At 37.2% G+C, this 23,706-nt stretch overlaps 1 protein-coding gene across 1 annotated transcript; it reads left to right on the forward strand.

Moving 5' to 3' along the window:
- The first annotated feature begins 466 nt into the window (after nucleotides 1-466).
- LOC113535468 (soluble lamin-associated protein of 75 kDa) lies at nucleotides 467-23,467 on the forward strand. The gene is given in 15 exon segments (XM_026928771.3): nucleotides 467-587; nucleotides 715-796; nucleotides 5,623-5,767; nucleotides 7,859-7,958; nucleotides 9,515-9,600; nucleotides 10,531-10,702; nucleotides 12,509-12,688; nucleotides 14,343-14,465; nucleotides 15,627-15,712; nucleotides 17,011-17,053; nucleotides 17,569-17,683; nucleotides 18,174-18,249; nucleotides 19,445-19,975; nucleotides 19,977-20,109; nucleotides 20,112-23,467. Coding segments are annotated over 13 exon segments (1,899 nt in total). The 5' UTR covers nucleotides 467-587; nucleotides 715-796; nucleotides 5,623-5,632; the 3' UTR covers nucleotides 20,231-23,467.
- Nucleotides 23,468-23,706: the final 239 nt, after the last annotated feature.

Here is a 23,706-nt window from a genome sequence, read left to right on the forward strand (position 1 = left end):
TCGAACTAGAAGTGGAAATTTACATGGCGTAAACAGACGAGTGGAATGATAAACACAGTGAAACGTTCACCCCTGGTGTGGTTATAGGAAATATAAACACTCTTGGAACACTGCTCGACCAATCAGATTAGTGGACCGGAACTAACCCTTGTATACACAAGTCATAAAAGTGAATAACCCTTTTTTTTTTTTTTCTTTCTTCTTCTTCTTCTCTCTCCACAACTAATCTCTCTCACTACTGCTTCTTTCTGTCTGCATTCTTGATAGAAAGTTTAGTATTTTTATATGTATAAATGTTTAGACTGTGCATGATGCCATCACCAAAGATGACATCTTTAGACAATAAGACAATAATGTTATTTTCTATTCTGATGAAACTCTATCTGTTCATGTACCCTCATTAGTCATTTAAAAATACATCACTGATCATGAATATGCATGTATGACGTCATGCAGTGACATTTTGAGTGTGCTTTAGCTACTTTCCCCTGAAGAGATTTGGCAGCATTACTGTGCTTACACTTCAGGCACAGAGATACTGACAGCTGGTGAAGTAGGTTGCTGGAGGCTTACTGCAAGAAGAAAAGGTTAGAAAGTTGTTTTTTTTTTTTTTAAACAATCCTGGTTTTATTTTGTATATGTCCTTATTCCACTAAAAGTGATTCCTGTTTCCGTTACTGCTCATACCTGACGTTTTTTCCTGAATCGTTTTAGATGTGTGTTTACATGAAGTGCAGTAGCCATGCTGTTGATGGGAAGCAGCTGTGAGGCGTGAGCTCGCGCGCGCTGCACCACGGTGAGACTTCTCCATAGTCTGAAATGTACATTAGTAGATACTACTGACCGTTTCGACATTATTTTATTATTATTAATATATTTTTTTAATTATTAAAGTTCACGCAGGACGAATGAAATCAACTTTACCACAGTCTAGCTTGAAAATATTTGTCTGTCACACATTTCTGTCTGTAAACAGGCCATGTTAGAGTATGTTTATGTGAGCTAAGTAAGTTTGATTCAGCTAAAGTGGCGTCGTGTCAGTTTTAATGGTGTAAAGCTAGTTTCATATTCAAACTTTGGGATAATTTTGGTCAAAAGCTAACGAAAGGTACGCCAAACTACTGGAAAAGTAAATGAGCTGAATACTGCAACAAAAAGAGAACCAAATAAAACGCTTTAAACAAGTCAGAAAACTCCCGAATTAGAGTTAGTAAACCATTTTCTCTCTGTGTTTGTGCGTCACTGAAGCGCTAGGGACCGTCGCTGAAGTTCAAGAAAAGAACAAAAGTGTGAACGGTGTTGCCAAAGTGTTACTTTTCAGGGGAAGATTAGCTACTACACGCTCAAAAAGTCACCTAAAGTCGCTAGGTGACGCCATAGACTAATTTGCATATCACTTTTTTTGCATTTTCATCACGATCAGTGGTAATATTAAATTACAGATTAGGGTGCATGATGAAGGAAGTCTTCTAAGAGTTTCACTTAGAATATAATAAAATAGAACGGAATAGAGTTTTATCTGAATGGAAAAGAATCGATTATAATGTATTTCTTATGGAATGAGTCATGTTCGCTGATGGCACCATGCAAAAACTAAACATTTAGGCATTTACAACATTCGAAACTTTCTATGAAGAAGGCAGAGAAAAAGCAGCAGTGGCAGTGAGTAAACGTGGAAGGTGATGAGTCATGAAGGAAACAGTTACTCACTTTTATTACTTGTAAATATCTACAACGGAGTACTCAAATCTGAATCTTTGTGGTCCATTTACCAATTTTCCACCGAGGTGAAGGTCCACAGAGTAGGCGATTGAGCAAGTGTATGTCCCATCAAGTACAGAACTATGTAAAGAATGTTGTTGTTCCTCTTTCAGCTGCTCCCATTAGGGGTCGCCACAGCGGATCATTGGTCCACGTATTTGATTTGGCACAGTTTTTATGCCGGATGCCCTTCCCGATGCAACCCTTCCCAATTTTTATCCTGGTTTGGGACCAGCACTGAGAGCGCACTGTTGCACACAACCCCAGTTCCTGGGATTGGTTCCCTGGAATCGAACCCAGGCCGCAGCGGTGAGAGCTGTCCGCGGCCACTAGTCCTCCAGGGACCCAGAAGTATGTAAAGAATAAAAACTCCAAAATGTTTGGATTCTCTCATCTGGTTAAGATTTTTGGTTCTCACCTCCGTGTTCTGTGGGCAAAGTTGCTCAAAATATATGTGCTTTGTTTCATAGTGGCGCTTAACGTTACTACTCTTAGCAATCGCCACAGTCTCGTTGCACATAGGTTTGGTGCTTGAGTTAGGTAGAATAAATGCAGACTTGTCTGTCCAGTCATCTTTAAACACACGGATTTTACTGTTAGCATTCCTTTTCTTCAGATCTAACAATTTCGAACAGGCCATTTTTGTAGCTCTTCCGACATTTACCAATTCACTAATACCACTCGCCAAAAATAAACAAGCTACCTGACAAACGTCAAACGTTGAAACGTAATGTTAGGACTGGAGAGTGTGGAAATACAGCGTGTCATAGTGATGCTGTTACATAGTGATGTTGTTGTCACATGGCAACAGTTAAGAACAAAAGAGCAGTGAAAGTACTAAAGTACTGGCTATCTTTTTGCTTGTTCATGTGATTCTGTTGCAGACATTTAACACGCTAGTGTAAAGGGCCATTCACACCAAACTTTTATACACGTATGCTTACACAATCACTTAGCCAGGTGTCAGATAACTAGCACAAAGATTTAGATCTCGGTCCGGATTAGACTGTCTTTTTGGTCTGCCTATTGAGTACCCCTGAACTACAAGAAGAGAGTTTAAAACAACAGCCAAGAGGTGCGAAAAGTCTCTTTTTCTAATTGAAGTTGCTAAAGGGGCCTAAAAAGTTGCCAAAGGTAGCGACATAGTCTCTAAGTTGGCAAAAGTATGTCACTGAAGTGTTAGGGACCGTTAGTAAGGTTAAACCAAAAAAAAAAAAAAAAAGAGTAAAGTGTGATTTCAGCAGGATCTTGCTGCCTAAGAGCTATGAAATTCAAGCCACTTAAACCAACTACTGCACACACAGGCAAACTGATTTTTTCAGTTGGAAATAATTAGAACATGTCATTAGAACAATAACTCCACACTAGATATATAATAAAAAAGCACCTTCATTTGTAATAAACATGTAATGGAGTTTTAAATAATTATTCATATTTAATACTGATAGAGAAATAGAACAATTTTAATCAGGTATGTATGAGTGTGCCTGAGCAGTTGCTAGTATATCATAAATTGTCTGCTAATTCCATATCACCATGATATTTTCTACAAAGTTAACAGTGATGTTCTGGAGCACATTGGGCCTTGTCTAGATTCTGTTACACCTTTGTGCACCTTTGGACATTTTCAAGCTTTCTGAGTTTCTTTTGTGTTGTGGGTTCTTTGTCAAAACCGCTGCAGTAGTCATCTCTCTCTTTTTTCATTCTATTGCACAAACACAAACACACACACACACACACAGACTCTCTCTCGCTTTCTCTCTCTCTCGCTCTCTTGATAAATCATTTCTATTCTTGTCTTATTGTTTGTCTTTATTTGTCTTTAAGCTTTTCCATTGCACATGTCTTGCTCTGGTTCTAATCTGTCATTCAGGTTCTGTCCCTAAGGGTTGACTTTGCCACTCTCTGTCTCTCTAACTGTTTCTTCTTAGACTAAGTACCGCTTTTTTTTTTGTTATAATAACCTTTCTTTTTTCTGTTTCACCCATGGTTTTCAGTCTCAGTATTGACTTGGTCTCGCTTTCATTTAAACTCATTTTTGACTTGGACTTATGGACTTTGAACAGCTTAAGACTTGGTCTCGACTTGATCCTAGTCCTGGTCTTGAACTTATCTTGGACTTGACAATGGCGATTTTGACTACAGCCCTATTGTTTACTGCAGTTTAGTCTCCTTTTGTTTTGAACCCCTTTTTGGCACTAGTGGAAGATGAACTAGAACTCTGAGTTCTTTGGGTTCTTGTGGAGACCACTATTAGTTGGAGTTTGCAGAAACTCTGTGGAGGGGTGAAAAGCTGTGTGAGTGAGATTCAGTGAAAATAGGAAGCCATAGAGATCAGTGATCATAACTGAGACACACCTTTGTTTTACAGAGACCCTGCCTGTATTATACAATAGATGTGTTTGTATGGGTGGGTATGATATAGTATATACAGGAGACCATAATAGTAAAGGAATCCCATTCCTCCATTTATTATTACATGCATTTGGTAGACTATACATAGTCATTGGGCGGACAACCTAATTGCTACTCATGTGCACAACTTTTTGAAAAGACATGCAAGTTCACCCTTCCCAATGCAAGGAATATTCCTTTGGTTAGTCAGTTATTTTACACATATGTTATTGACAAAATGTTCAAATGTCCTAAATTATAAATCTGGAATTTTAAAAAATTATTGTTTTGTAGTCAAGGCTTGGGGTCGCAGAAAATTCATAATGTCTTAATGGGGTAGTAGTAAGGTATCCCCTATCCTACAGCTCTTTCCTACAATACATGTAACCTGATAAAACACTGTGTGGCATTTAAACAGTTTCTTTAATAGAGAGCATGATCTGAGCATGCAGATCAGTGTCAGTGAGTGTGGTCATTAAAAATGGACTCAGGTTGCCACAAAGGGATTGGCAAGCATGGAGCATTGAAGTGAACAAGCAGAAGATGTCATGCGCAAAAAAAAGTTTAGATTGAAGCTGTTCTTGATGGTCATTACATGAGCTACATGCTGTAATTTGGCATTTCCATTTAGTGTAAAATGTTACTGAGATGTTACTACCCTAGAAAAATCCAGGCACTACATCCACAAGTACATAGGAAGTCTTTCAGGTAGGGTGAAGGAAGATGTGCATGTGGTGACAGATTTTTGTTAGCCAACTGGAGAGCATAAACTAGAATAACAGGATTCCTGAAGAGGTTGCAAAAGTAAACTTGTAATTTTAACCTTGTATTCATAAATGTTCCTGATCATCACTTCACCTGCTGGCTAACTTGCACTGACTTGAGGATTTCTGACCAGATTTTTGTCCCTGAGCCAAACTGCTACCGACACCTGAAGTTATTGGGTAATGTATTTCACTGGAGATCAGGGGTCAAGCTTTTGCATGTGTCATGTGTGTATATTTGTTTGTTTAATCTGAAAATTTCTTTTTGAGTATAAGGGCTGTGATTACATAAAAGCTGGTACAGTCTGTCAGAAGTAATTCTGAGAACTGCCTGAAATTTACTTCCGAATGTCTGGATCATCCATGGTTTTTCAGAACATAAGGAGCTTCTCAGATAATTGCACGCTGTCCATCATACAAGGGGTCAGTTGTAGTAAACTGCAAGTAGTAATAGATGAAATGGTGTATTTGCTTTCTGTAAAATGATGCCATTTTTCAATGGAGATGGAAATGTTTCCTGGAAGTTCAAGCCCAGCCTCTTCACATGGCACTGTTTGCTAGTTTCTGTTTTTGAGTTTTCTGACCTCCCCTAATCACTCTTAATCGACCATCTGGATACTCTGAAAACCTGTTTGATTGGGATCATAAGCTTAAACCGTGTCCATGTGAAGGTGATCTGTGACTGACCTTTAAACTTTTGCAGGGATGCAGGGATGGGCTTCCCTGTGGATGTGCTGGAAGCCACGAGTCACAGGGAGCTGCAGAGCTCAGCCGATAGGTACATGAAGGAGCTGCTTTACAGTGACCCTGACCATGCCCACTATTTCACACTGCCCAGTGGCGAGAAGGTAATACTGATCCTAGCCATTGCTTTCAGAGCTTAACTAGGTGGAATGCTATGCTGCTTAGCCTACAATATGATCACTGCTCAGACAGTACACAAATGTTGGCACAATGTGTTCATTTTGCGTCTCAGCAACTTTGTTTGCTAATTAGGAAGATTGTCAACACAATGTAATTTTGTGATATAAACCCATAGTGTTGATTTATTTTTGATCTCCACACTCTCAAAATGTGATAATGTTATTCATCTCAAATTCACTACATGCAACTTTTCTCCCAAGGGGTGTGGTGCGTCTTTAGCTGGGCACCACATAACTAAATAAAGTCAGGAATGAAATACATATTCTAACTTGTCTAAAGCTTTAAAAAGGGGTTGTATTGTCTATCCATCCATCCATCCATCTGTCCATCTATGAACTACTGGTTAATTACTCAGTATGGTAGCAGGAGTTCACTATTAACTAAGCAGTAATTACTGAGTCTTATGTTTCTCCTGCAGAACTGCTTACTGATCACATCACCATTAATTCCCAATAGCTAAGACTTACCTTTTTCCTGGAGATCCACTACCTAATATTGTTGTTGTTCTTCTTTCGGCTACTCCCGTTAGCAGTTGCCACAGCAGATCATTGGTCCACATAATTGATTTGGCAAAGTTTTTACGCTAGAGGCCCTTCCTGATGCTACCCTTCCCAATTTTATCCGGGCTTGGGGATGGCACTGGGAGTCGTGTGCAACCCCAGTGGCTGGGGTTGGTTCCCTGGCTGGGAATAAAACTCGGGCCCTAACCACTAGTCCTCCAGGGAGCCATATCTACTACCTAATATACCTTGACCTGTTCCAATAAATTAGTGTCTAAAATGTAAATGTCTATATAAGACATTATATTCTTTCCTCAGAGGAGCACAGGATTGGTGCGTTGTTTTTATTTAACCAATCAAGGTCTAAAGAAAGAAATGGACAATGCCTACAAAATACAAAGCTGTAATGTAGCAGTGAGTCACAAATATTCATTAACTTACTTTCAAAAGTGTTGGAAGTTGTTTAAATAACAAAACACTAGACTTCAATAAATAATAATGAATTATGTGTACCATGTGCAGTACTGTTTCATTTTTATGTTTCTTTTTATTGTTTAAACTCTTATCCATATAGTTACAATACATGCAAAGCATTCAAACAGCTTGGAGATGTTACAGTGGTATAAAGCAGGGGTGTGAAATTAATTTAAAAGGTACATTACGTTACATAAAACCATATAATAATAATAATAATAACACATGGAAGGTGATATTGTCAAGTAGTAGAAATGTGCAGTGCCTTGAGTCATGCTTATTTGAACATTTCTACTTTTCAGTAGTGTTACAACCTGGAACTGAAATGCACTTTTTTTACTGCTTGAGTTATGCTATACTATACCTTACATATGAGTGTACAAAACATTTTTATTGTAACACAAAAGTTAATTAAACAAAAAAGCAAACATTTGAAGGTTGCATAAGTATTCACCCCCAAGGGTCAATACTTCATAGATCCACCTTTGGCTGTAATTACAGATGCAAGTCTTCTGGAATATGTCTGGAATTTGTCTCTATCTGTTTTGCACAACTGCATCCTGATATTTTTGCCAGTTCTTCTTGGCAAGATTGCTCAAGCTCTGTCAGATGCAGACAGCTGTGGAATGGCAAGTCTTGCCACGGATTCACATTTCGATTGAGATGTGGGCTTTGACTGGACCATTCTAACACATTCACATCCACACATGCATATTTTTGCACATTGTTGACGTATATAATACCAGTTAAGTCCATTTTAGTTCCAGGTTTTAACACTACAAAATGTTTCTGGAGGTAAATACTTATGCAAGATGCTGTGTAGGTTACATAGTAGCCTCCTGCAATCAATGGCAAAATCTTATAAGGCAGATAAAAATGATAGAAGAGCAGACAGTTTTGCATTGGATGGCTTGATGACTATCTACCAAAAAAACCTACCCTAAACTGACTGCCCTAAAACCAAAAGTTTGTGTAGTTGGAATTCTATCAATGCTTGACAGTTGAGTCAGCTACTCACTGCAAGTGTTGCATCTGTTTCAGGTTCAGCTCAGCTTCTCCAATGTAGGCCCTGTTCCTCTGTATGGAGTTGATTCCCAGCACAATGTCCTGGCTCTGTTCACCCCACAAGACCAGCAAACAGGTCACAATCTATTCATTTATCTTGTATTAAAGGCATAGTTCACCTATAATTTAATTAATTACTGATGAGATAATAATAATAATGACAGCAAATTGGGTTTTGTAGTTGGCTAAACTCAGAGGTCTTTCAGTAAAAGCAGATCTGTTGAATATTCCTATTAGACAACTTTATTTCAGCAGCTGGAAGAATATGCAGATGTCACAAATGATGTTTGAGCTGGCTAAGACCATATTATGCCAGTCTAGATAGTCCTATCACATGGGTCGAAAAATCATTGGCCTGGCTGCCCAGCCAAGCAGATTTAGTCTCTGGGCTATTAGTTTTTTGTAAATGCCTGGTGGCTCAACATCCTGAGAAAGGAAAAAACCCAACTTCTTACTGACTTTTGTAAAGTGATTCATGGTGATATGACACACCATGATACTGTAAATATAGCACACTCTATTTGTTCAACACATGACAGTTCCTAGATGGAAGGTTGGACAGCAACTTGCTGACATTTTGTCAAGGGTGTAAACACAATGTGCTTATGTTAGAAGAGGATAATGATATGGCAACAGAGTCATTCCCAGGAATTAATTTGTTTCCTTTAATCTATATCAGTGCACTTAAGTAGCTAATCAGCTTCCCATACATTACTATATTACTTCAGCTACCACTTTCTGGCCTAGGTTTCTGGGCAACCAAAACATGGCACTGGCCAGCACACTGGCGCTTTCATTGCACTGTGGATTAGCTTAGTGGATTTATGATTTGTCCACTTTTGTATCACCTGTTATTCAAAGGAGATATACTACACCTTTACAAAACAAGGTGATTTGTGATCTGACTGTGGGCTACTTTAGCTTTTATTGTTTTATTTTGAATTATCTATATTTTGTGTGTAGATGAAGTCAGTGTAATTCAATGAGAAAAAAGTAGTTTGCTATATTTTGAGGAATGTTATCCTGCTATAGTGTTGCAAAAGACTATTTAAATATGAAGGTCACCAATGGATGAATTGGCCAGGCCATTACACTATATGCCCATATTGGACATCTGACCACACATATCACTCCCATATTGGGCCTTCCCCAAACTGTTGCCACAAAGTTGGAAGTGCACACTTGTATAGGATGTCTTTGTATGATGTAGCTTTAAAATATCCCTTTGCTGGAACTACCTCCTCACCCAACATCAGTGCCATGACCTCACTAATGCTCTTGTGGTTGAATGGGTGAATCCCCACAGCCACTTTCCAAAATCTAGTGGAAAGCCTTCCTAAAATAGTGGAGGAGAGGTTATCATAACATCAAAGGCGGTCTAAATCTGGAATGGAAAGTTCAACAACTGCATATTGGTGTGATGGTCATGTGTCCACAAACCTTTGTCCGTATAGTGTATTATGGGTTGATACTTTTACATTTGGGCTTTAAATGGTAATTTTGGGGAAATTACAAAGATTCCTCAATTTTGACATATAAGTCTTACAGAGGCTGTTAAGGTAACTAGGATCCTACTCAAACAGGACTCTGAAAAATGTCACTGTACTCATGTTCTTTTCTTTCTCACTCTAGTCACGGCTTTGCATTTGAACAGTCAGTGGTACTCTGTGGAAGATATCCTGAAAACAGCAAACTGCACACGAGAAGGCCTTATCAAGGTAGTACACTGCCTGCACTGAACAATGATTTGATTGGCTTTCTTTGGCTTCTTTCATTTTTTAAGTTGTTTTCTTTCAAAGACGAAATTAACTAGGCATGGTCTATAACCCGTTAAATGATTCTGTCAAATAAAGTTCTGTTAACTTATTTTAAGAAAGCAATGCAGAGATATAAATAAAGGTGTGTGGAACAGAAGAGAGTTGAGTTTTTCTTAAAAAGCAACTTGTGAGGAATGCATAGAAATCATTTTCATTGCAACTGCAGTTCACCCTGCAGACTTTAGCTGTGTTAACTTCTGTGAAATGACTACTTTTGTGAACTAATAGGAAGTTTCTATTCACCTGATTTTGTGTAACATGAATTAAAGCATAAAGTTTCAAGAATGTACAAATTAATTTTAAAAGGTTTGGCTGTATAAGGCCAGAGTCAGGTAGAAAATTGAATCATTATTCCAGCTTTACCAATAGCATGAGTGAACTCATTACAGCTAGATATTTATGCATTTTAGAAATCAGTTGAACTGAAAATTTATAAATACAAATGAGTCAAGTTCTCATCCAAAACTTTCAGCAGGGGGGCAGCTCAGATGTGCTAGATAAAGAGCCCCATCATGTCAGGCCTCATAAAAGTCTCTACATGCTTCTGACTGAGGTGGTGTTTGAAGGAGTATGCTGAAAGGATTCAGAATATTAATATAATAAACAAATGGAAAAAAATATTTAAATTAACAAAACACTAAAAGAAATCAACCAGACACTGAAATTCAGGGTTAATAATATTAATAAGGCTGATAATAATAAATAAAATTAATTTCTTAGGTCGTCACACTTAAAGTTACATGCACTAGATACACTAAAAAGATAAATAAAGAAACTGCTGATGAAATTTGAGTACACTTTTTGAAGTGTCTATTTATTTATCACTCCTAGGTGGGGTCTGTGGGTGAGAGAATCGTCCTGTATGTGTTGAACCGCATTGTATACCGCACTAAAGAGATGGGAAGTGGAGAGATGGGTTTCCTGTGCCACAGTGAAAACGACTACGCCAAAATCCTCTGGAAGAATGGCCAAGCTGTGGGCTTCTACTCAGTCAAACCAAAAGGTCTGTTTACCCTTTGCAAGTTTGCAACTGATTATTCAATATTTTATAAACTAAAGCCACTCTAATGTACCATGAACTCCCTCTAGTGGAGGTGTGGTGAATTTCTGTTACAGTGGCATTTATACTACAGTATAACATAAACACAGGACACAAATTCAAATACATTTTTAAGACACAGAGATGAGACTATAAGTTGCATCATTCATTCATTCATTTTGTTGCAGGTATTATTTGTAGGGAATTTCCACACAAATGTCAACATTACCATGGGAAAATAAAGTTGTCAGCACAGAAAAAATACTTCTTTAAAATGTTCACTTGTCTATATTTAAGTGTATTTACCTGCTCTGTTGGAAGTATAGATAAAATTGCAAATACATGGAGTACTGGTTCAGACACTGGGGTTGAGGGTTCGATTCCTGCCTTTGCTCTGTGTGTGTGGAGTTTGCATGTTCTCACCGTGCTTCAGGGGTTTCCTTCAGGTACTCTGGTTTTCTCCCCCAATCCAAAGACATGCGTTGTAGGCTGATTGGCATTTCCAAATTGTCCATAGTGAGTGAACGGGTGTGTGATTGTGCCCTGCGATGGGTTGGCATCCTGGCCAGGGTGTCCCCCGCCTTGTACCCCGAGTTCCCTGGGATAGGCTCCAGGCTTCCCGTGACCCTGTGCAGGATAAGTGGTATGGTAAATGGATGGATGGATGGATGGATGGTTCAGACACATCATATTCATAACGCAAAAATGTCACATCTGTAATGGCAGTTTTTTCTTAATGATGTATCTCCAACACAAGAAATATTGTTATATATTCTGACCTATACTTTTTGTGTTCATTCAGGTCTCTTTCATGTTATACATATGATGGTTTCTGTGATGGTCTTTAAAATTCACAGGGTTTGTAGAAAATGTGTAATCTCCCACAAAAATTTGTACGTTGATGTCACATCCATAATGCTGATAAATTGTTGTGGTTTGAGGAACAGTTTCTTGGCACACATTGGGCCTCTTTAATACCTGTCAAGTGTTGTTTGAATGCCAAGGCCTATCTGAGTATTTGTTGACCATGGGGATTTCTTTATGGCCACAAGTTGCCCATCTAATAATGGTTAATTCCAGCATGATAACGCACCATGTCCCGAAGCACGAGTCGTTTCAAACTGGTTACATGAACATGACATGTTCAGTGGACATGAATGGCTTCCCGAGTGAACAAATTCAAGTGAGCACTCTGAGGTGTGGTAGAACGGGAGATTCGCAGCATGAATGTGCAGCTGAAAAATCTGCAGCAATGATATCATGCAATCATTTCAACATGGAAAAGAATCTTATAGTAATGTTTCCAACAATGGACCTTGTGCAATCCATGCCATAAAGAACTGAGGCTGTTCTGAGAGCAGAGGGGATTCCTACTCAGTGTTTGTATGGTGTTCCTAATAAAGTGGCTGCTGTGCGTACATAGTGGAATATTTTCTACCGGTCATATTTTTATTGTGGTTCAAGATAATAATCTTAATTGCTAATCATTTCTGCATAACTCTTTGTCTTGGGAAGTTCCAGCTTGTAGTATGTGTAGGGAGAAAAGGCTAAAAAAGATTGGATTTATTCAGTTACTGTGTTATTTTTGGCAGTACTCATTTATTAGAATTTTGTTGCCAGAACTTAGAGTCTTCAGCTTCATGCCCAAGTCCTGTGCGACTTGAGTCTGAGTCCCTAACTTGAATCGAAGAAATGCAACTGAAATATGACTTCTATTAATGTTTCGTTCATTCATTCTTTCATTTAGTTTTTTTTTTGCACCTCTTCCAGGTAATGTTTGTAATAACTCTTTGGAGCAGCGCTACTTCCTCCCTGTCATGGACTCCATATTTGTGAGGAAGGCTCACCGGGGAAAAGGTTATGGGCTGCAGATGCTGGAGGATTTTGTGGATTCATTTAATGAGGATGAACTTGGCCTGAAGTACCCTTTGACTCCAGCTATGGCAAATGGTGAGAATTGTTTTATTTGAATAGCTAGATTTTGGGTTTATATTCATGCTCGGGTGTTTCTAACAAGCAGACCACATGGGAAAATGATGCGGGCCAGAATATTTTGACACCAACACGTTACTACAGATGTCAGATCTGTAATACAATGTTATAGTCTGAAGTAACAGACCTGTTATTTATTTAAGCAGCCAGTGTGACATGGACTGGACCTGGACAGTCACTGCACCTTTAGTCACTGTTCCATGATCTCTCTTGGAAACCTGGCAACAACTCAGAGAAATTTTTAAAGCATCTGTAATAAAAGATCTGTTTATCTCTTCGATGTTAGAATGCTTGTGTTCAGCTGACCCTGAATTAACAAGGGAGTTTCTGCATTCTTTCAAGTCATAGACTTTGTGACCTTGGTGAAGCACATGCTGAAGAGTTGGTGAATTGAAGCGTTGGTTAAAATGTGTCGTTCTGTGAAGTGTGTTCAAAACAGGCAACCAGTTCGCCAGTTTTTGGGCTGCTTTCACGCAAAAATTGGGCTTGTTTAAAAAAAAAACAAAAAAAAACAAAGAAAATTGCAAAAAAGGCATGAAAATAGTAAGTTTATGATTATATTAATCCTGGTGTTAAATATCTGAAAATGTTTACATAGTGTATTTACTTACATATGTGTATCTATGCATTCAGTGTAGATTACTACAATTATGGATCAAAAAATAATTGTGCAATATTTGTATTTATACTTAATACTTGTACACTTATCAGTGCAGCTCCTTGTACAGAAGGTATTTGTATTTTATTTACAACAGGGTTGTTGTTACAAACCGGTCTCACTGATCAAGTGATTCATGCTTTTTTTTTTTTTTTGGAAAAAAATGTATTTGAATGGAATGTTGCATCACAAAACTTAAAAATTTGGCAAATGGTGTTTGAACAGAATATTTACATAGGTTTTAATTTCATGTGAAAGGTGAATAGTTTTTTTTCTTTTTAACAACAGATATCACAATCAGCCTTTACCAGTTTTATTCACTATTTTATTATTACTTATTATTCTTAAGTATTTTTGGTAATGGACTTTCTTCAAATAGTTATATTTATTTATGCATATAATGCTTTGTCTAATAAATATGCATAAATATGCTTATTAAAATTATTTTATGCCATTAATATTAACATAAATCCAACAATAAACACCATTTTAGGAAATTTATTGTAACTAGGAATATGACTAAACAGAAACTGAGTTTTTCGGTTCTGAATATTACTAATAAAAAAAAATAAAAATAAAAATAAAAAAACAAGCTTTGAGAAGAACATTTTAAAAATAAAATAATAAAAAATGTGGTTTAATATGTGTCCACTCTAGTAATTAGTGTTTATAATGATTATAAAGGAAAGCTTACAGTGAAATAAACAAATAAATAAGTTTTGAGTATTTTTTTTTTTACTGCTGTGTAAGATGACGTTATAGATGCAAATTTCCAAAAATATGAAAAATAATTAACCAAAATGGTCTTTGCTACCTGTAGTGTCTTGCCTTAAAAATAAATGACTAATTCTTTCTTTCTTAACTGAACACAGTGCATTCATATTTTTGGAGGAGAAAATTTGCCTGTTTTATTCTCTAATCTATAGACAATTCAATTTTGCTTCCTCTCTGCAGTGTGTAGGCATTATCTGGACCGCTCCCCGGCGGATGTAGGCTTGTTCTGGGAGGTGGAGGGTGTCGGTGGTCCCTATCAGAGGACCAGAGTGGCTTATAAACTCACCTCTAGACCACTGAAAGGTAAATGATCAAATCTGTTCAGCTTCTATAACTATAACTCATATAACGTCTATAATTCAATAACTGGTTACACCCCATGTAGCAGCAATAACTGCAACCAAATACTACTTGTAGTTATTGATTAGTGTCTCAAAATGCTGTGGAGGAATTTTGGCCTGCTCCTTCTTGCAGTACTGCTTCAGTTTCGTGACATTTGTAGGCTTTCAAGCATGAACTGTGCATTTCAGGTCCTGCCACTACATCTTGACGGGGTTTAGGTCTGGACATTGACTAGGCCATTTCAAAACTGGTTTTCACCAGACATAATGGGGCCCATGTCACCAAAAAAGTTCCACATTTGATTCATCTGTCCATAGAACATTGTTCCAGAATCATCTAGGTGATTCTTGGCAAACTTGAAATGAACATTCATGTTCTTCTTAGTGAGCAGTGGTTTCTGCCTTGATACTCTGCCATGTATCCCAAGATCATAAACATTGATCTTAGCCAAAGCAAGAAAGGCCTGAAGATCTTTGGATGTTGCTCTAGGGTTCTTTGTGACTTCCTGGCTGCTTTAATGCCTTGCTCTTGGAAAGAATTTGGCAGGCTGGGCACTCCTGGGAAGATTACTCCAAACTTTCTCTATTTGGACAATCTGGCACTGATAGTAGTTTGGTAGAGCCCCAGAGCCTTGGAATTGGCTTTGTAACCTTTTCCACATGGATAGACCTTTTGCATAGGTCTTCAGGAATTTCCAAGGTGTGACTGACTTTACGATCTATCTAAAATCAACCGCATAATTTGGTTGCATTATCTGGTGGGACACTTTTCCACACCTGAAGATTGCATAATTCATACCTTGCACATCGGAGAACCGAAAGAAACACCAAACCTTGGTGTCAGTTTCTCTCTCTCTCTCTCTCTCTCTCTCTCTCTCTCTCTCCATATACTACTACAATCTACAATAAAATCTGACCATATACAGTATGAAAAATGTGCACCAGCTGACTCTGCCCAAATCTACACCTTAACCTCATGTGTAGTGCAAATGAGATTTGATCATGTGATCATAAATGATTTGTGATCCAACCGTAACTGTTTTATGATTTGATTACATTTATGGGTTACTTATTCATGGTAATGGTTACTTACTGCTTTGTAATGAAGTATGTACTTATAAAGGTGGCCATGCCGACGATAATGCGCAAAATGTAGATATGGTGGAGGACGAAGTGGAGGAATCAGAGGACATCATTCTTAACATCACAGTATGTTTCTTTTTTTAAAGGTTCATTCTGTTGTTTTAAATCAGTGAACGTCTTGTGCAATATACATTTTTCGTGATAAATGATTTTAACCATCCTGCCTAAAAAAGAAAGAAAATGAGCATTTCCACCATCAGAACTGCTCAGATTGTTAGATTTGACACTTCAGTGCAGGTCAGTTTAATCTTTTTAGGTCAAAAACTTAATCCTTTTTTTCTCTTTTGCCCAAAAAATGAACGAGCCCCTTTGACCATTTTCGGCCAAAATTTTTCGGTGGCATCTCCAATAAATATAGTAAACTGATCTTAAATATATGAATGTCTAATGTTATATAATCAAACATACACTGATAGAGTCTATATCACACAAATGAAAATTTATAATATATTCAATTTACTCAAAATATACTCAGTTTTCTGTGAAAGTTAAGAGCATGTGAGATTGGGAGAAGGGGGTGGGGCTTAGTTTGGGTTAATATCTCAGAGTTCCTGCGCAAATTCAGATTCATGTGTTGATTGTCTCATCTCCTGTTTTATTGTGGAGAAAAAGACTGCTATTTTGATAGATTTTGGTGAGTTTTCGTACTAGCTTACTCCAGTGTTTTTGCAAAGCTTCTGCAAAATGCATAAAAGTTTTCAGGACTGTTAATGTTATATAATTGGTGATAAATGTCATTGACTATTGTGGCAATATAATATCGTGTTGGGACGATACTATAATATCGTTATATTGCACAATCCTAGTGATCAGTGACTAAACATACATGCGCTCATAAGTCCCCTCAAGAGTCCACGTAGCTTAGCCAGAGAGTTCATGATTTTTTAATTTTGTTACAGTGGTAGAAATCACAACCTATTATTATTAATGTTATTATGTTTATTATTGAATATTTAGTTATGAGCCTATTTGACTGGTCACTTGAATTGAATGGGTTCGATTAAATTTGAACAATGAGCCTAATATTTGAATAGTTAAAATAAATCTATGTTCAGGAGGTCTCTGGCTGCGAAACCTTTGAGAATCTCTGATTTACAGTATTAATATTAATGAATTATATTAACGTTCATGCCACAAACTGTAAGGATGAAGGCGAATTAATTAAAACATTTTCAAATTTGTTTATAGACTAGATGTTAATAAGCACTGGAATGTAATGGTTAATAAACTGACCTCTACAGATGAACAGAATTGTCTCTTTGAATACATGTATTTTTTACTTAGCATATTTCAATTCTTTGTTGATTTCTTGAAATCCTTGAAATGAACAACAGAAACTCATACTGTGGTTTGTTTTCCTACAGGAGGAAATCATTTTTGTTAACAAGCATCATACAGTAACTGAAGGTATGCAGAGGGACAGAAATCAATGGAGTACATGTTTGTGTCAATCTATATAAACTAAACTAGTGCTTCAGTGCTTTTTTTTTTTTTTTTTTTTTTTTTTTTTAAATATATATACATGGCCCTTAATGTTATTGACACCAATACAATAGTATATTTAGGAAAAAAAATAAAAAGATATGAGAGATTCTTAATTGAATTAATAGTTCATCAGTTCCAGTTTATTACATGTTTTGTTGACTGAACCTGCACAATCATGTGTTTTTGCAAATTAATATGCTCCAGAATGTAAACGTTTCACACCTCTGGGTGGATATTGCTCTACAGTAACAGGTATTTAACAGCAAATGGTTCGTCAATGAGTTTTTGGCACTGGCTGAGGAAAAAATGCTTGGAGTTCATTCGTTTTGAACAGGGTGCACTTCCAGTTTCAAAAGAAAATACTTCAGCATACAGAATCAATTCACAGCTCTTTAGCTATTTTGTAGGGACTTTAAACGCCTTCTCTCTTTCTGCAGAGAAAGACACGCAAATCTCCACGTTCACTCGGCGCAATAAGCACAGGCAGAGGACACGCGTCAGAGATGAAGAGGAGGCAAAGGGGATGGATATCCGGCCAGCCAAAATCAACAGGTCTTTAACTCTTATGATGTCTTTGTGGTTAATTAGCATATTATCACACTGAAAATGTGAGAAAAATCTAACCTTTAGTTGAAGTAAATAAAAAAGTGTCACATGTCAATTATTGGCACCCCTAGAAATTCTTGTAAACAAAATGTAACTGAAGCATGTTGTCATGAAGCATGTTCTCATGTTCTTATATTTTATATTTTTGAGTTCATCTGAGTGTTTAGAAACTCTTAATATGAGATGAGATTGAGAATGCACAAATGAAATTAACAAAGGTATGGCGACTGGCAACGGCTGAAAATGCTCATTTCAGCTAGGCAATAATTAAGACGTTTATAACACCCAAAGCCCTAATGTACCTGACTGGAAGAGAACTGAAGTGTGTTTTGTCACCACGTACACAAAGAGGATGAATAGAAAGGCAAAAGCTTGCCCATGGATCATGGTTAAAGATGGTAACATAGATCTGAATCACCTGAATGTGTGATCACAGGTTGGAGGCAGAAGAAGAGGAGAAGAAGGAGTTCGTCCCTGCTGATGTCCCTGAGACACTGGTACTGGAAGAACTGGTGAGAAACACACACACACGGACACACACTCGCACACACACGTCAACCTATGACAACAGGTTAAAGAAAATGGACGGTTATTTATTCGCATTCATATAATTACCTACTGCTAAGCAACTCCAAAGTACCATGTCAGCTAATTAGCTAAACATTGCTAGTTAAAAGTTACTTAATTTAAAGCATGTGGAAATGCAGCTACTGTTTTTATTTGTTTCTGTTTTTTTGTTGCTAGCACAGCTTGTGTGGAAATATTTTTTCTGTAATTAAAATCTTTGTACTGATTATATCAGTGTGCCATGGTCCACTGTTTCTACTTAGCATTAGCTCGTAGCATCAAAAGTACTCAGTGCTAAGATCTTTGCGCAGCAGTGCTACTGAGTCTTTCTGTGGTGGGGAAACAGTGGAGTTTTGGTTTAGGTGAGTCTGGGAGGGGTGCTGTTTATGTGTGTCAAATCTAACTTGTTTTTATATATAGTTCAGTTATTAGCTAGGAACCAAACATTCAGAGTTAGCAGGATTCTATTCTCTCTCCGTCATTGGTTACTTATTACTGTTTATCTTCCTTCTCCCTCTCTGTCTCTCTGTCTCTCTCTCTCTGCCTGCCCTCCCTTCCCTGACACTTCTTAATCAAAATGTAAATGTCTTTGGAATTGCATGTGTTCATTTTACAGTGCCCTGAATAAGTATTTACCCCCCCTGAATTTTTCCACATTTTACAGTGTTACAGCCTGGAACTAAAATGGACATAATTGGGATTTTATGCATGATTTTGCTTTAGAACCATATCTTGTTCATTTGACATTTGTCGGGGACATCAGATGTTTTGGTAATGTTGGGTTTTTTTTAGTTAATGAACAGCCTTCCTACTTGATTTTTGATGTCATGTCAAATGTTTTAGGTTTTTTTGTAGTATTGATGATTATTATTATTAGTATAGTATACTAATAATACTAATACTAGTATAATGTATTATCAGTAATGCATGTAGGATCCTAATACACAATATAAATTGCTGTCCCTTATCGACTTACACCTGATATTGAATTGGATCTGCCATGTATGCCTTATCATATAAACTTAAATGGACTAATGAAATCTTTATTAAGATTTATAGTTGAAAATATTTTGTTTTTGCTAGCTATTGGAATAAAATCTGTAGTTTACACTACTCTAATACATACTCTCTCCTCATCAGGATGATGGTCAGACTGCGGACACTTCAGAGGAGCCAGCTGCAGAGCAACAGGAAGCAGCTCCTGTAGCTGAGGCTGACCAAGAAATGGAAGTAGACACTACAGCTCATGTGCAACAAAAAGAGGACGATGCCCCTGCAGCTGGGGAGGATTATCCAGCGGCTGAAGCAACACAAGAACTAGCTTCTGCATCTGAGAAACAGGAAGTAGCGTCTGCAGCTGAGAAGGAACAGGAAGTAGATCCTCCAGCTGAGGAACCTTCTCCACTTTTCACTCGTCCTCAGGGAGAACAAGGACAGGAGGAGGTTAGGGATGTAGTCAATGACACAGCTGAGCAGTCTCCTAAGGAAGAGCCACTGAAGGAGGAAGAAGAGGAGGCAGTTCTAAAAGAGGATGAGATGGATGAAGAGGGAGATGAAAACAACCTAAACAATCTTTCTGGTTTTTCAATGACTCTTCGACGATCCAGAAACAAAGCAGTGCCTCTAACGTCCAAACGCACCTTTAAGAGACTGAGAAAGAAGGCATCGGAGAAGGAAGAGAAAGGAAGAGGAAGAACAATGGGAGGCAGAAGTGGTAGAAAACGACAACGGAATGAGCACAGAGGAAGAAAAGGTAACAAAAGAAGAAGAGGCAGAGGCAGAGCACAGCTCAGAAGAGGAGGAGCAAGGGAGGAACCACCAATGATTGACAAGAGGGTGCTGAGGGGGACAACCAAAGTGATCCAGACCATGCGGCAAACTAGATCCATGCGGCAAACTAGATCCATGCGACAGGGCAAGATGTGAACACACACCACATACACACTTGCTCACTGAATCTCCCTTAACGTACACATTTCCAAGATACACGAAACAGTACAGAACAGAGGTTTAAGCTCTTCTGCTTAACATATACAGTAGAAGAGCTTATATATACAGTATATCGAAACAAATACATATAAAGCTTAAACCTGATGTGCAGGGTTTTATAGTGCTGGGTTTTTATATTGAGGTTTGGGGTTACGATAATTCAGTTATAACTATTGCTAAAGCTTTTTGTGAACTCACTTTTCATTACTTGAACAGAAAAAAATATAATTTTAAATAAAATATTACAGCTCTTCCTATCTTTCCTATACAAAATGTTCACTATTAAACCCAATCATGATTACTTCCTTGTATAACCGATGCTTTGTTTTAATACTCTTTGTAAAATACCTTTCAACTTCTCCTCACTTTTTTTAAACCAAGATTTAAGCTTGTACATTCAGGGTAATGTTATAATTAACATCATAACTATAAATCATATAAATCCTGACATCATAACTACTATGTTACGGCTTTAAGCTTCACTTTTTAATTGACGTTTGCTGCTCAAGTTTTAATACTTGCTGCTATTATTAATTTTGCAATGGAAGTGGTTATATACACCATAAACACATTTTACAGAGCCTTATACAGTGCCTTGCACAAATACTCACCCACCCTTTGAGCTTTTCCACATTTTGTACTGGAATTAAAATGGGTTTAATTGAGATTGTATGTCATAAAATCTACAAAATAGTCCATTATAGTGAATCACTATATTTTGCAAATCAGTTGTCATCAGAAATCATTATAATTAGTTAAATATAGTGAACCTGGGTGGAATTAAAGTGTCACATGACCTCTTGGTTGCTTTTCTGGTGCCCTCCTTGCCTGCTCACTGACTTTTGGTGGACGGCCTCCTCTAGGCAGAGTTACGGTTGTGGCATAATCTTTCCATTTATTAATAATGGATTTAATGAAGCTTTGTGGGAAGTTTGGAATATTTTTTTACAACCAACCCCTGATTGATAGGTTTTCAGAACTGTCCCAGACTTGCTCTGATAGCTCCTTGGTCTTCATGATGCTGGTTGTTTAGATATGTTCTCTAACAGTCTTTGGGAACAAGTGTATTTATATAGAGAGACGATGTGGTGACACTTGAATTGCACAAACTTCATTCAGCTAATTATATGACTTCTGATGACCACAGGTTGCACCAGCACTAATTTAGGCATTTCACAGCAATGGGAGTGAATACTTATGCAATCACAGCTTTTATGATTTGTATTTTTAAGTAATTTTGCAAACTATATAACTATATAAAATTATAATCTATAAACTACATAACCTCCTTTTTTAATATTATGAGCTATTTTATGTAGATTCATGACATATAATCCCAATTAAATCCAGTTCAGTTCCAGGTTAAAGCATGCAAAATGTGGAAGATTCAAGGGTGATATATATATATAAATTACCTTAAGATTTGGTTTGTTATCTTGTCACAGACAAAGACACATATACATGTTATTTTTACAGTATAATTTCTTCTTTGAATTATATAGGATAGTAACAAATTACAGGAAAAATCAAGATCAAGTGTTGTAGTAAGATGCAGGAACACCATGCGCTACCAGAACAGCTTCAGTGCACCTTGCCACAGATTCTACAAGTCTCTAGAATGTCATTCTCCAAACGATATTCCCTCAGTTGTTGTTTTGATGGTGATGGTGGAGAGCTCTGCTGCACACATCGCTCCACATTGCTGCACAAATCGTTCTTTATTCTCTTCTAAGAATTGGGAGAATGCCTAAGATTCCTGCAAAAACCATGGCATATGATTAACATCAGTTTCATACTCATCAAACCACTGTGAGCCCTTGTGCCCTGTGGAGGGGGGCGGAGTCATTCTGGGGAAGACCACTCCCATCAAGTGTAGTAATGTTTCGTTAAAGGATAAAGTTTTTTCTTTCTTTCTTTAATTTGTCACCTATCTGCATGCTTTTATTTCCTTTTTTCCTGTTTCATACTCATGAGTCTGAAGGATTAACATAAAAATATATAGACATTGTCTAATTTCATTGCTCCAAGGATTGAGAATTTTGCTTGCAGTACTTTTGATATCTTTTACATAAACTAATAAAAAATAGAATATTATCAATGGCTAAAGCTGGTATAGCTCCTTATGGAGCTGGTGCCCTGTGTAGTGTACTATGAAAGACGTAGGGGGGATTTCAAATACAGCCAGTGAGTTAATTGTGAGAATTTTTTATGTAGTATGCAGTATACTAAACCTTTATGGGCTTAAACATTTGATTTTTAACACGTATATTAGTCAAAGCGCATTTATTTTAGGTCATATTTGTTTATCTGAGTCTGTATCTCTTTTTATACATCATCCCAAAGTGAATTTATTTCTTTATTCATTTCTCTAACTTGCATCTGCCACATGAGGGAGCTCTAAGATTTAAAAAAATTACACTGCTGATGGATTTTCCTAAACATACATCAATGGCATTTATAGTAGAAACTATTGTCAGGTGTCACGCTGTGCCTGTGTGAACCTTGTGTTGGGTTTCGTGTTCTGTACTCTCACCTGTAAATGATTGTCAGACCCATGAGGATTGCAGTTACTGTACTTCCGACGGACGAGAATTGTTGCATGCATGTGAAACACAATTCAGATTTCCAATATTATACACAAATGATCATCTCAGCCCTTTCATGCAAATCTATTTTTCTGTGATTTTATTTCTGTAGCCAATACATTTTTTTTTGACATTTATTAAGTTTATTCAATGTTCTGGTTTAGGATTCATCCTTAATCATCCATCCTGCCTTTCTTTCTTTGATTGACCATGTTGATGTAAACATTTGGCTGCATATGCTCAATTACAAGCTTATCAATTATGTTATTTCTGATTAATATGGATGAAATATAAGAATCAGTGTTGTGCATCTGTTCCATATCAGCACAGGTCTTTGAACTGCGTGAACGTGCACATATGGAGAGGAGGTGAAAGGATAATGTGGTGCCAGTTTTTGATGAAGAAAGGTGTGTGTGTGTGTGTGTGTGTGTAAGGCAGTTCTTTTTGTAATTTTGAACAAAAGCCCCCCAGCTGCTCAGTCTCCACTTACTGGCCCTGGTTCACTAGAACCACTTTCATCCCCCCCCAAAATATTTTTATTTTTTTTTCTCTATCTATCTATCTATCTATCTATCTATCTATCTTGAGTAATATATTATTTCTACTTTAATAAAAAAATTTCTACTTAAATGTATGCGCATCTTGGTGTATTTTATGTTCAGCATGGATGTGGTGTTATTATCCTGAGATTCCTTGCAATTTAATTTGTTAAATTGCACCAGAAACCAAAAATCCTGGAAAGAAGGATCTTCTTCCATGCAATCTTGTGCATTGTACATCATAGTATATACTGATATACTGTGTGTGTGTGTATATATATATATACAT

This window comes from Pangasianodon hypophthalmus, chromosome 15 (assembly GCF_027358585.1).
Source record: "Pangasianodon hypophthalmus isolate fPanHyp1 chromosome 15, fPanHyp1.pri, whole genome shotgun sequence".
Classification (NCBI taxonomy): Eukaryota; Metazoa; Chordata; class Actinopteri; order Siluriformes; family Pangasiidae; genus Pangasianodon; species Pangasianodon hypophthalmus.